Consider the following 14286-nt stretch of genomic DNA (forward strand, 5'->3'; position numbering starts at 1 on the left):
TGGAGTAGGCCTGATAGACCTAAATGCACTATAGGGGCTAAGTATATGGTTACACTGCATTACTTTCTTCTGTTTTATTCATAGGGTTATACCCTCTAGGGGCTAACAATATGGTTACATGACCATGTCTCTTATAAATGATATTTCTGTTACAGTGCCCTCTAGGGGCTGTTTTGAGCACTACAGTCTAATGCCAAAAGTTTATTTCTGATAAAGGTTTATATGATAATTTTATATTTTAATAATCTCTTCTTATTACAGTTATGGCCATGATTCCGGACAACTTAACATCCTTATTACACTTTGACTGTTTCAACACTCTTGATGTGTTTGGGTGACCCTTCTTGTTTATTTCTCCTCTGTGGTTGTCTTGTGTCTTATTTTGGGGAATACTGTTAGCCAGACAGTAACACCGATGGTGGGGTGGTGAAAGTGGTATTCTATTGGAATTAACAAAGCAGATTTAAATTAGGGTGCTAAATGGCAACATTTTAATTTTTTGTTCCAGATAGAGGAATAAGATAAATGGAAGTGCTTTAGTTATGAGGGCCACTGGAATTATATGGAAGGAAAAGATGAAATTATAAGGCAGGGTTGACCAATTTATGTGGCAAGAAAAGTCCAGTTATGAATTTACAATGCCAATAATTCAAACTCAAGCAAATGCGAGACTCATTGCATTGCAAATGCTTGTTCTCCTTTGGTTACCCCTCCCTGCTCCAAGACACACTGTTGTAGACCCTGCAGCAAGAGCAGGAGTAAATCTGAACTGTAATGTTTTAGCAGATAATTATATTTCCTTAGCTGCTCAAATCGTAAATCTGTAAGCCTGCCGCTCTGCAGCACACCTAAACACCTGTCTGGCTGCTAGTACAGCAAAAGCTTCAGGATGTCCCAGGTTGGTTGCTTTTAAAGGGTGTACTGACCAATAAAAACTGTTTATTTGCTGATGTGTTTGAGGAACGGCGCAAACACCAACAATTGCTTGCAGTGATGTCCTAAGATGACCACTCTTGTTGGCTTATCTTAATTTTTTTTTTAAGTCAGACGCAGGTGCCCCACAAATAAACATGGCACATAACTTAATTTGTCTCTGAACCATTATTGTTGGGTTACAAATTACTCATGCACCAAGCCTTGATTAAGTCCATCAAATGCACAGCATTTTTTAACTTCATCACCAAGGGCTGCTGATACGACCGTAGCACTCTCTGGGTGTCCATTTGCATTCCTGTCCATTATTTTCAAAGAGCCCAAAAGCTGGTACTTGTAAATTGCGCCAGGCGGCTCAGTCATTGTGTCACCTTCATTTGTATGGGAGTATTATGCTTTCTAGACTCATTTTCTCAGTTAGGAGTGCTTTTACTAGAAATAATTGTAGGGCCAAACAAAGGAATTGTCTAACCCACGTCTGTATTCTTTTCTCAGTCCTTTCTACAGCTCCTTCCAGGTACACCGTGGTGGATGCAGAGGGACTTGTGAAGCCTCAGTCCTGCATCGATATGTGAGTCTGCACTCAGTCGGGCCTTAGGGGGCAGCTGCAGTCTGACATGGCTTTGTGAGGAAGTGGTCTGTGGCCCTGCATGTTCTTTGCTTGCCTGTTGCCCTCAGTTTCTCTCTTGCCTAAGACCTTCATTTTTTATCATTTCCTGTGATCCTCCTTTTCTAATCTTCCCCGTGAACCTCATTTTCTGTCCTTGTCAGTGTCTAATTTTCTGTGGCCCTCATGTTCTGATTTTGCAGATGAGTATATTCGGACTTTGGGCCTGAGTCAGACTTTGGCGGACGGATTACTCCATCACTGTTGTGACAGAGTAACCCGTCCGCGACATCTAAATCAGGTCCTTGTCTGTTAACCGCAAGCCCTGTTCTTGACTTTGAGAATCACTTTTGGATGTCCAATAAATTTACTTAAAATATCAATGAAGGTGTATCTATGCTAACTTAGATATTTTACAAAAAGCCAAATTTAGAAAGAATGCATCTCGCTTTTTCTTAGGCCTGTAAACTATGCAAGCTTCACTTTAGAAGCAGAGCCTGCGGTAGTCACATACTTAGTTTTTAAGGGGGGCAGATAGGTGTGGACGCGATACAGAGGGAGTGTGTAATTTATGGAGATAATTTTCCTCTCAGTCATTGCACATAATTCAAAGAGATTACTTTATCTGTAGTAATCGTGGATTTTCAACCTCTGAAAAATATTAAAAACAGAGAAATCTTTTTTGTAATTTAAAACTAATATACAAACAATCTGATCTTTTGTTATGTTTATGGAAAGCCTGCTGTTAGTTCTGTTGACATTTAGATAGTAGTCAGTTTCCAGTCTTGTGGTTTATTCTGTCACCAGAACACCACAGGGGCCCTGATTGTGAGGTAAATGGTGAGGTACTCACTTCACATGGTAAATTCCGACACCCCTGGGTTCGGTGTTCACCAGGGAAGATGAATACCTCATGTTCAAATTTTTGCTGTGGACAATGTGTCATTAGATGCAGAATTGGGATTTTTTTTTGTACCTAATTCTGCATGAATTTGAATTAACTGTACATTTTTCTCCACCATTTTTGGCTGATTTTACCTCCCTAAATAGGGCAGAGGAAAATTCTGAAGGGTGTAGTAATTACTGCATTACTCTGAATTCCAATCCTTACTCAAATTCCTGTTAATTCACAGATTGGAATTTACCCCATACCTCATGATAAGGGCCAGTGGCTCAGTAGGGTGATCAGACAGGGTTACCTTTTGTTTTCTCTTTTAGATTCAGTACTTCATTTGTATGTTTTAAGTCATTTCCGATTGCTTCCAAAACCTACATGTGATTCAATCAACCATCATAAACCCAGTAATGCACTGCTGGGATTCATTCAGTATATCTCCACGCTAACAACTGCATACCAAGTGTTTCATCATGGAATCTATATTATTATTATTAATAAACATGGAATATCTCTGCCAATGTCAAGAATCCCAGAATGCTTTTCAAAGTGAAAACTCCCTTTTAAAAATACTGTTTAAAAGAATGGTTACTAAAGGTAATATTCATGTCTATGTTTAAATTTATTCCTATTAGGACTAAAGCAAAGTTAATTGAATAACTGTATAGCAACAACCTCCTTTTTAGGTTAAGCGTACGACCTTTTGTTTCCTTTTAAGTACACTTCTTCTGTGGGCTTCCAGCTATCTCAAGTGTTAGTTTCAGTGTCATTTAAAAATTCTTGCTTGCTAGTGGTCTGTCATGCCTCTTTGTCCCTCTTTGTCTGTGTGGGAGCAGGGACCAACTACTGTATAATTAAGCTTTTTTTCTGTTAATCTGGTCTGCAGGGGACTTTTTTTTTGTTTTACTTTGTTTCCTGCTTCTGTCCAGGGAAGCCTCCGTTTCATTTGCAGAGCATTCTTCCTCTCAGCTTAGCTGTAAACAAGGCTATAACTCAGGCTGTTATCTTGGTCACATTTGGTCTTTGTTGGCTCTCAGCACCCTCTCTCTCAGCTGCCTGGCTCTGGCCCTTCCTTGGCTTTTCTTTACCAAGTGTGCCTGCCTGTGAGCTCAGAGCAAGGGCAGATAATCACTTTTAAATGCTTATAGCCAAGGCACCCAGCTCTACCAGGGCTCCTCAATACTTAGAGACAGTACCCACTGGAATCCCACTCGCAGCTCAATCAGTGCACCTCAGTTCACACTGTCCAAGCCCTCAGCTGTGCAAGTGCCAGAAACCGTACACACGCTGTCTGCCAGAGCACCTCAGTTCTTGCAGTCAGTACACACTGCTGCTCCAGTACTGGGACCTCAGGCGCAGCTCTATCAGTGCACCTCAGTTCTACCCCTGCGAGGTCACTTCCTTTCCTATTCTGGGACCCCACTCACATACATTTCCATTACAGCAGCTCAATTCTAATATTCAGTCCCACTGCCAAGCCAATATTGGACGCAAAAGAGCAAAACACAGCTCAGCCAGTGCACCTCAAGTCTAACATCCAACGCCACTGTTGATGGAAACCCCCACAGCTCCGGCAGAATCCATCAGTTTTAACATTCAGTGCACATTTTGTCTCAGTACTAAGGCTCACACACATACCCAGTGAGTGCACCTCAACCCTAACCTTCATTATTCCAATACCAGGAATTACACAACGCTCCGTTTCTCATTCCTAACCCACTGCCTTTCTGTTATTTCAACACTAGACCGGGACACAGCTGTGTCTATACCCCCAATCCTGATCTTAAGCACCCCAATACTGCTGCATTGGAGTTCATATACAACTCTGCTAATGCACCTCCTGCTATTCTGCAGTGCCCCCTGCTGTTCCACACTGACTTCTGTTTGAGGACTTGGGGGAGCCAATTAAATCTATTTCTAGCTGCCATCTTTATTTGTGAGGGTCTGTTTCACCTATCTCACTCTGTTCTTTCCTTTACTCTGTTTACTCTAACTGTTTTCTTTCCCTTCTCTTTTCTCTTTCCAGTTCTTAAAATCCACACATTAATAGTTTAGCTCTTTCTTTCAACTGTTTATTTCTACTCGTCTCCCTTTTTAGGTCGAGCATAGCAGCGTGCAAGCGCTGCTTTTGCGACATGTTGGTATGTTTCTGGGCTTTTAACCACGCCACCTCACGTCAATCACTACCACTTGTTCGTGGGCTTACCCTTCAGAAATCCTTTGATGACATTGGTAAATGGGTTACCCTTGTCCCTCCTTGTGGAGGTTTTGTTACCACCTTGGCCATCGCCCCTGTTACGGCTAATTGCACTTTTGCCAATAAGTTTGACTGCAAACAAACCTCTTTTTCCTTTTGTGTGTCTCTTCACGAAGTGTCAAAGCGGTTATCCCATTCTATGTTTGTGGGAAATGTGTCACTACATAAATGTCCTGGTTCTTTTTTTGCTTGTTTCTCTCACCATCTCTATTTTTCTCTAATGTTCATTTTTCTCTTTCTTTTCACACATCTTTCATTATTTTTCCTCTTTATCTTTCGTTCGCTAGCTTCCTTAGCTTTGTTCTTTTGTCTCACACGTTTGCTCTATTTCTTCTCTTGGTTGTGTTTTCATTTTCTCATTCTCTCTTTCCCTTCCTTCTTTTGTTTCTTTGCAACCCCTTCTCTTTCTTTTGTCTGTTGTATTCCTTTCACTTTTCTTTTTCTTCCCCATCCGCTTTCTCTCCTGAGGCCTAGTTACCAATGGAGAAAAAGGTGCAGTGGCCCCGGAACCAAGAGACCTATGGACCTCAATCAACTCTAAGTACTGCCATATTTTTCTACTGAAATTGCAGCCAACCATTTTCCTTTCTTACTCCAGGGCCCATGACACCATTTCTACGCCACTTGTCCTCTCCATCTTTACTTCTGACTCACTCTTTCCTTTCACCCTCCAATCCGTCCCAAATTATATTTTTGTTATGGTGTGTTGAGCATTACACACTAACGCCAAAAGTTTATTTCTGATAAAGGTTTATATGATAATTGTATATGTTCTAAGATAGAGGAAGAAGGTAAATAGTATTTTGGTGAAATTCTGGGCCACTGCAGTTATATAGCAGGAAAAGACGAAATTAATGAGGCAGGGTTGATCAATTTATGAGGCAAAGAAAGTCCAGTTAATTTTCAATGCCAATAGCTCTAGCTCAAGAAAATGTGAAACCTGTTGCTTTTCAAATGCTTGTATAATTCTTCTCTTAGGGGGAAAGACAACCCTATCGTAAAATAATCCATTTGCTGAGTGTTAGTGTATGCCGATTAGACACATTCAGTGTAGGGTTGGAGGAGCACAATATGTTAACACTGACGGAACAAATAACTCTCTGTTGTCTCCCACAGTGTTGTACGGCACAAGGACATTAGTGCCCGCTACTATGGCACTACAGATAAGTTCCGAATAGAAGTATCTGAAGAAGGAAGCCGAAGGAACGTGGGCCGGAAGGAGATCGCCTCAGTTCTTCACCCGACGAAGAGGGAGCAGAGTCCCACCATTCAGGGAAGGCCTCTAAGAGACAGTGTACCATGGCATGCACAGCACATTCTCCCAGTGCAGCAAAGTAAGCATAGTCAGTGGGAGCAGCACTGCTTTCAACCATACATGGCGCTGAATGCGTTTAAAGCATAGTCGGCAGCCAGCCCAAGCAGCGAGCACAGTGAATGATGCTTACAGCCATTCAGAGAATTGAGTGTGTGATAAGCATACCAGCAGCCAATCAGCAAGTACAATCCATGATGCGTATGGTATACAGCCATTCAGAGAATTGAGTGTGTGGTTAGCATAGCCGGCAGCCAATCAGCAAACACAATCCATTATGCCTACAGCCATTCAGAGAATTGAGTGTGTGATAAGTACAGTCTGCAGCCAAGCATCAAGCACAATACATGATGTGTACAACCTACAGCCATTCAGAGAACTGAGTGTGTGATAAGCACAGTTGGTAGCCAATCAGCGAGCACAGTGCATGATGCGTACAGCCTGCAGCAATTCAGAGAATGGAGTGTGATGAGCACAGTCAGCTTCTAGTCAGGGATCAGAGTATAGCCAACATCTATTCATTGAGTGGAGTGTAAAAGTTGAATAGCATGTATAAATTCGGAGTGCTGAATGTAAGAAAAGCTTACTTACAGGAATTCAGTGTATGGCAAATGAAAGAAGCAAAAACAAGCAGTCATGCAGAGAGCTGAAGTTTTAGTGCTGAGTGCGAAAGGAGAGCAGATGACGGCCTTCTAGGCAGTGTGAAGATTCTGATGGAATAAGCTCCCAGCGTCCATTCAGGATGCTAGGAGAGAGAGTGTGAGAGAAAGAGTACGCAAACAGAGAGCTCTGTCAAAGTATCACAGGCAGCAGTTGGTCATTGTGTTGAGTGTGAGAGCATCTCACGCAGCAGGCCTTCGGGCACTCCGTGAGAAAAGCTCAAACTGCTGGACACCATTCAAGGCGCAAAGGGCTAGATAAACAAAGCTGCCAGCCATTCATGGAACTGCTTGTGTAAGAACAGCCAGACACCGCTCATGGTCTGAGTGCAGAAGAGGAATATCGTTTAGGCATTCTGAGTTTGAGAGTAGCAGAGGCAGCAGCCTTTCATTGAAATGAGGCCCATGATTATGGGCTTTTGGCTCAAGGCAGCGAAGTAAGCCACCTCGTATCTATAGCATACAGTGCATCCCTGTCCTTTCCCCCTGCACTGACGCACAATCAGCTTCCCAGCACCATATCAGGCACACTTCCACCATTGTGCTAGGGTGTCTGCGTTCCATGCAGGGTTGCTTTTGTTCCAGAAGGGGCATCTTCCTTCACAAAAACAATTCTGGAAGCGGTTTCCTCTTTCTGTGTGCGCTGCAGAATGCAGCATACATAGAGGAAAAAATTAAGGGAAATAAAGGTATTTCTCCTCTTTACGCCTCCCCCGGGGAAGCGCAAGGTTTTGGCGCATCCCCAGGTTTACAAGTCCTTAAAATCTGGGAATGTGTCAGAATACATGGATGTTTTGTGGGAACAACTATCTCAGTGCCCAAGATTTGCACTGCCTTCCTTTACTTCAGATCTATGAGGCCTTTCAAAGCCACGCAGAGTGGCTTTGCATTGCCTCATAGATATGATTTTAAGGTTTGCACCTCTGTTGCATTCCCAAAACTAACACAACAGCGGCACAAGGGACTCAAGTGTGTAAGACCAGCCAGACACTGTTCATGGCTCTGAGTCTAAAAGAGGAATATCTTTTAGGCATTCTGTGTATGAAAGTAGCAGAGCCATCAGCACTCATTCATAGTGCATAGTGTGAGAATCACAGACTGTAGTTACTCAAACTGCCTTTATTGTTGAGGTTATTGAGTAAAGCACAAACAGACAGCACTCATTGAGGGCAGTAGCCATTTAAAGGTTTATTTATTTGTATTGATTTATGGCCGCTGGGTGCTTCACATACAACAATTCATATGAAACTGAACAACTTTATAACTTCGGTTTCCTTCTGCTTGACTATTGAGTGTAAGTCGCACAGCTAGCAATCGCATAAGGGTTGAGCCATTGACAATCTCACTGTCATATCAGTCAGTCTTTTTTAGAGCCCACTACTAACCTGTAGGGTCTCAAGGCACCGCGAGATATGTCCTAAGGGTTCATAGAAAATTCTGTCTTTATAGCCTTAATGCAGATTGGCCAAAAGCATTGTCTATTAGACATGTTAAGACCCTGGAAAAGTCAGGATGTTTCATTCCTCTTAGTGGACTGAGATCACATGTTTAGAATGGTAACAACCGCACCTCGGTGCCAGACTGTGATATTCTATGGTCACGGTCACCATACGCTTGTGTGATTATGAGAACTAAACTCCTTCATTTCAAAATTTCAGCTTTCGCTGTCGTCATACACTAGTTCTGTACCAAGTGTCAAAGTCGCTGTTTGTGCACCCCACAGCCATTTCAGTGTCCATTCTGGCCACCACCAACCATATTTCCTACACATTTTTACTATACTTTGGCATGCATCTTCCCACATTTGTGGACATACCAAGCGTGTCCTTAAATCTACAGTGGTTTCAATCACCTTGGACAGGTACTTCCCACTGTATTGCTGAAGGCCTGTATTGGAAGACATTACCATGTCTTATGGAAGAATGTTCTTTGCTTCCACACCCTCTCAGGCACTTTTTATTCATGGTCCTCCCAACATGCAGTGCTGTTGTGTATAATAAATAGGATGCAGGATTCTTAGCTGCAGCAACATGAATCCCGAATGTATTACCACCTCCTGTGATGCACACATGCTTATTCCCATTCAGTATTCTCCAGTATTCCCACATTCCTATCCCAATTGCCCTTCAGCTCCCCAGCACCTTAGTGGCATTATGCATCAATAGTTTATATATTTTGGATATTGCTTTAGAAATATGGTTAATTTAACACTTATTACTGTATTTGGGAGCTATCCACTTACTGTTCTATCTGTGCAGGACATGCTTCAGCTGAATACTTTTATAACCTTGAGATTCCTGAACAGAAAACTCAGTTTTTAGGGCTTTAGAAATGTTATCTCTCCCTCAGTCCCAAACCTTTCTCACTGTAGCTACACGCATAGACTCCCATTTCCTAAAGCCAGTCATGCGTCCCACTTCCTGCAGCAAAGTGCTATCCCCCAAGGTGGTCTTCACTGTGATCCTGCCGTCCCAAACTCTTCAGGTGTTTCTGTAAACTTTACTGTGGATATGAGAAGATTCTCCCCAACTTTTTTCCCATAAATACTCTTAAGGTAGCCTTTGACCAAAAGTGCATTTCTATCAGTGGGCAAAGATGGCTTCTTATATGAAGAGAACACCTACTCTTTCACCCCCACCAACTGTGATGCCCAATAATACTTTCTTAGGTCCGAAAGGGCAGTTTCTGTCGTAAGTAGACCTGGAGTGCAGTAGTTGGTGCTATTTGTGCTGGGCGCCTACCTTAAAGCAGGGCCACGTCCACCTTCCTAAGAAACTCCACTGTTATAGTCAAGGGGTATTTTTCACACCTTGGTAAGGAAATCAGTTTATATCATGATGCCCAGCCTGCCCTGTTAACGCATTGTACTCATTCAAATATTTTGGAGTTTATGCAACCGTGGCCTGCTTTCAGCAACTTCGCTTTATGAACCGTCAGCTTTGTTTAGAATGCCCTCACAAGAGGGAACGGAGGGGGAGTGTAGGACTATTGTAACCACTGATGTCTTCCCAGGATCAGGACTGGTGGTTTTGACCTTTTTATTGGGAAATAACAGTGTTTTGCTTGGTGCGTGTGCTTCTCCGGGTAAGAAACCAGCCATGTCAGTAAAATTCCCCTTCTCCGTTAGAAAAGAGTAAATCAGTTGTAAGCTATACCAACTTTTCCAATCATCTTACACCAACCCCTGGTTATCCCATGTATGGGTTGGTGCTTTTTGCTTTTTTCATTCTCTGCTAAGCACATGTGAAATCTCAGGTAATTTATGTTTTCTCTCGTTTTGTGTCCATCTTCTCTAAATTTGAAAAAAGGCACAAATATTCCACTATTAGGGAGTGGGCAATGTAATTAACCCGATAGTAAGTACATTGGTAAATGATGCTGCCTTGCCCTGTCAACATGAAAGCAAGTTCCCTGGCGGTGACGTTGTGGATGGCATTTGCGCCAGAAGACCCTGAATGCTGGCACTGCTTACAGACTTCCATGCTGGGGAAGTTCCTTTCCAGAGCACATCCAGTGGCTCATGCCATGCAGTTAACTTTAAGGTAATTACTTTGCACATCCCCTCACAGTGCTCCTAAAAGCAACTATGTTGGGCTTTGAGCATAGCATTTTTTATGAGCAACATAATCCCTATTCTGTTGTTCAGGCATGAAAATATTTTACCCACCCCTGCTCCCTCATTTTTTGGGTGCTGCATCATAAAACGCTGGAAATGTGGCTCAGACAAAATCCCTTTCAATCAAAATTTTACTGTGTGACTCACTGTAGTATACAGTTTAGACAGAGACTTCACATCGTTTTCAAACAATGTCAATTATCTATTGAATCAAAGCACAATACATAGCAGTAAGGAGCCATGGAGGACATGAAATGTGTAGTTGAAGAGTGGCAGTCAGGTGTGTAAGGTTTGAACTAATTTTGATGAAATTATCTGTTGCCTCTTTCTCCCATATAAGACTTGTTACTGAACCTCTGTTTCATGAGAGTATTTAATCGGTGGTTAACATATGGTGTGGTTAATTTCTCTATATCAAAAGGTACATATATTTATTATTGTTGTAGCAGTAAAATATTTAATTGGAGGATCACATACACCTTTAAACATTCTGTGTTATTTAACAAAATTACTTGTGGCAAACGCTTTTGTTGCAGGATTGAGCCCCTGACACACACACTCTCGCATTTCTTTTTCTGCACAGCATCCATGCGTCCTCTGTCGCCCGCCCTCTTCAGTCTCTACATATTGGTGGGGATGGTCTGCATGGCCTTTCTGATGCTGCCCCTGCAGGGTGAAATGAGTGCTCTGGTCCCAGAAAATTTCCATGTCACCGTCATACAGAAACTGGTGTCTGCCTACGTGTTGGGTAAGAGTCCAGCTGTTTGCTGCTGTGGATGTTTGTGTTACTGCTGCATTCCATGTTTCCTGTAAGGCTGATGGGAATGCCATAAAGGTTTCAGCACACCTGACATTGTAAATGTTCTAAGGAAAACTTGAGAGGAAGGGATATGCAGAGGGAGTGGCAGGGATCTTCGTGAAGTGAGCCGCAATTATTATTTTGGAAAGCTCACCCCCTTGGATGAGGGTGGAATATGAGTCATGAGCCCCAGCAGTGTGTAGCTTGTATCTTTCAATGATTGTAAACAATTACAGTTATGTAAGCAGTAACATGGGAGATTACATTATGCTGTTAGAGATTGTGAGCATGTCACACAGACCCCTTTAGAATAGCAAGTTAATTACCGTTTGTAATGTTCTGTCTGTTGAAGAGTTCAGCTCCTGAAGATTGGAGCCACACATATTCTAATATTGATGTTATCCTTACTTATGTAATGCTTACTGGTGTCATTGGATCTGAAGTCAACCTTAATTCTGGTTGGATTCCCTCCCACCCCCTAGTCGAGGCAGATGTGCAGCAGACTCTAGAGATATGGCTATTAATGCTGTAAGCCAATCATTTTAGAAATGAAACCCTTGAGGGGGGAGGTAGGAGGGCCGTATCGAATCTGTGGTAACTGAATCATTCATAAGAAAGAACATAACAGAACATAAGTAACTTGTTCTTCTATTGGATGGTTACTACTTCACATATTTTATTTGAACCACTCTCAAAGCATCTTTTCTGGAGGTTGATCGGGGATATGTCTGAAATCACACTAAAAAATTCAGGAAACAGATCTACTTCAGCAGGACAGCTCAAAGAAACCCAAGAGGTTGCATCACAAATCTTGTAGAAACAAGCCCCTGACATAGAGTAGACCCAGTATGGGTTAGTCTTACCTCCTGACTTGTAACCATGTATGATCACCAAAGATTTCCATTTAGAGTTATTGTGTGCTCGCATTCATGCTTAACTTACTACCATCATAGCCAATTAAAGGACTTTCAGCAATCTAGACCCATAACCTTGGAATCGGAAACCAGTAAGATGACATGAGACTGACTTTCGCTGTCTGGTAAGGAGAATCCATATTTGTTTATTCCTTCCCATATATATAAATCCACTTGATCCGAGGAGGAAATGCCTTGAGCAAATTGGCATCCAGAATCACTCCTATGCATTGGATACAATTTGTGCAGAAGCTCGTCTAGAAAGGGTTTTTAGCCCGCACCAATTGGGTATCCACCAGCAGACTCTGGGAAATGGCCCCACGATGGAGGTGAGCAATTGCCACAGCCTTTGCTTCTGGAAAGAGAGACCCTTGAACTACTCACAGATATCTCCCACAGTAAACCTTAGATTTTTCCTGTGCTCTTCCAAGGTTGGTACGTGAAACTAGCCATCCTGGAGACTCATGGAAACCGGGAAATATTACTCCCAATTGGACTTCAGGACTTGATGCAAAATCAGCATTTTGACCATCTGCTTTTTACAACTTATTCAGATATAGAACTGTACAAAGGCCTCTAACTTTTATGAAGTGTAATGAAATACAGTTTCATCCTTGCTTATTTGCGATTGAGGAACATTAGCTTCTGCCTCTCTCTAGGGGATATCTCTTCCATTACAATGTTCGTGTGTGGCAATATTTTTGGGAAGACAATGAGGAGTTTCTTCTAAACTAGGTAGAAAATATCCGTGTCTCCGAATCTGTACAACCCAACAAACTAAGGGTATTTTTGACTAGGTTTGGAAGAATGATGCTACTGTTCCCCTTATTGGAGAGTCTTGGGTAGGTTTAATTAAGGACTCAACAGGTTTCATGTCTGCAATAATCAAGGGAGCTGCAGTGGATGCTGCTACTTGACATCCTTACCATCACCCCAGCCTCGAAGGAACGACAGACCTGCTGCATTTGACTTTGGGGAGGCTGATATTTATGGGCAGCCTGGTGACTGTAATCTATAAAGCAGCTATGCTGCCGGTGGAACCTCCTTAATGGCCAGCCTGTCCCTGCCTGAGCTGTGTCTTGACTCAGCTTACATCACTTTACACAGACATTGGCTTTCTGTCCAAATGAACCCTGCCTTTCAAAAGATATGCCAAACATTGGTGCTTAAACATCACTGCAAAATACAGTAGTATGCATCCAAGAATTCCCCCTCAGTAGTACATTAGATCCGGTAGATCTACCCGCACTATGTCTAGTCCAGCCTTCGTTGTTTATTTCAAAGCTGCAGCACACCAAATTAAATAGCTACATTGCAGAACTGCTTAAAGCAAATATCTTCATGGTGAAATAATTCAGCCATTTTGATTGAGTCATGTGACCCAGGGCACAGACAGCAGACACTAAATGGTTAGGACAAGAAACTGCTAACTTTCTAAAAGTGGCATTTTCAGAATTTTGACTTAAATTCCGACTTTGCAGTCAAAGAGGTTTTTAAATTACAATCCATTTGAGTCCAAGCTTGACATCCCTAACTGTCCTCAATCAAGCATTAGTACTTATTAAATGTAATGAGGTAACCCAGTGCTATACACTGGGGGAGCTATGACTTTCAGTAATGAAAAATAAATTTAGTTTTTAACTACCAGGCCATGTAAAACTTAAAACCGGTTGTCCTGCTTTTTCAATACCGTGCACCGTGCCCAATGTTTTTTTTAGGGCCTAGCTTTTGGGTGATCTACATGTTATAAAAGAAGGTTTAGGCCTGGCAAAAGGTTTATTTTGTCAGTTTGAATTGACAGCTTAAAATTACACTATAAGTTGCAGTGGCATGCCTGAGCCATGTTTAATAGTGCTACTTTAGTAGGTGGTACAATGAGTGCTGAAGGGCCACTACTAGCATTTCATTTACAGACCTGAGGTGCCATGCAGTAGCATATACTAAGGACTTATAAGTACATTAAATGGGCCAGTCGGGTGTAGAACAATTTCACCATGTTTTAGGGAGATAGCACAAGCACTGGTTAGGAGTGGTAAAGTGCACAGAGTCCTAATGCCAACAAAAACAACATTCAGAAAACAGGAGGAGTGAAGGCAAAAGTCTTGGGGAAGACAACACCAAGGATGACAGACCCCCTGGCTGAAAGTAGCTACTCTCATAGGAGTTCTCTTCTGTAGGAAGTTGGCTCTGTATGCACTATTTCAAAGTAAGGAATAGTATGCACAGAGTCCAAGGGTTCCCCTTAGAGGTAAGATAGTGGCAAAAAGAGATGATACTAATGCTCTATTTTGTGG

General features: G+C 42.2%; 1 protein-coding gene across 4 annotated transcripts in view; it reads left to right on the top strand.

Annotated features, from left to right (window-relative positions):
- MOSPD3 (motile sperm domain containing 3) overlaps positions 1-14286 on the top strand; it is a 35882-nt gene that overhangs the window by 10452 nt on the left and 11144 nt on the right. For all 4 annotated transcript variants that reach the window (XM_069215663.1, XM_069215661.1, XM_069215660.1 and 1 more), the window contains exons 3-5: positions 1429-1504; positions 5809-6026; positions 10863-11027. In XM_069215663.1, the coding sequence (XP_069071764.1) occupies positions 1429-1504; positions 5809-6026; positions 10863-11027 (459 nt within the window). The remainder of the gene's footprint in view (positions 1-1428; positions 1505-5808; positions 6027-10862; positions 11028-14286) is intronic.

This window comes from Pleurodeles waltl, chromosome 12 (genome assembly GCF_031143425.1).
Source record: "Pleurodeles waltl isolate 20211129_DDA chromosome 12, aPleWal1.hap1.20221129, whole genome shotgun sequence".
NCBI lineage: Eukaryota > Metazoa > Chordata > Amphibia > Caudata > Salamandridae > Pleurodeles > Pleurodeles waltl.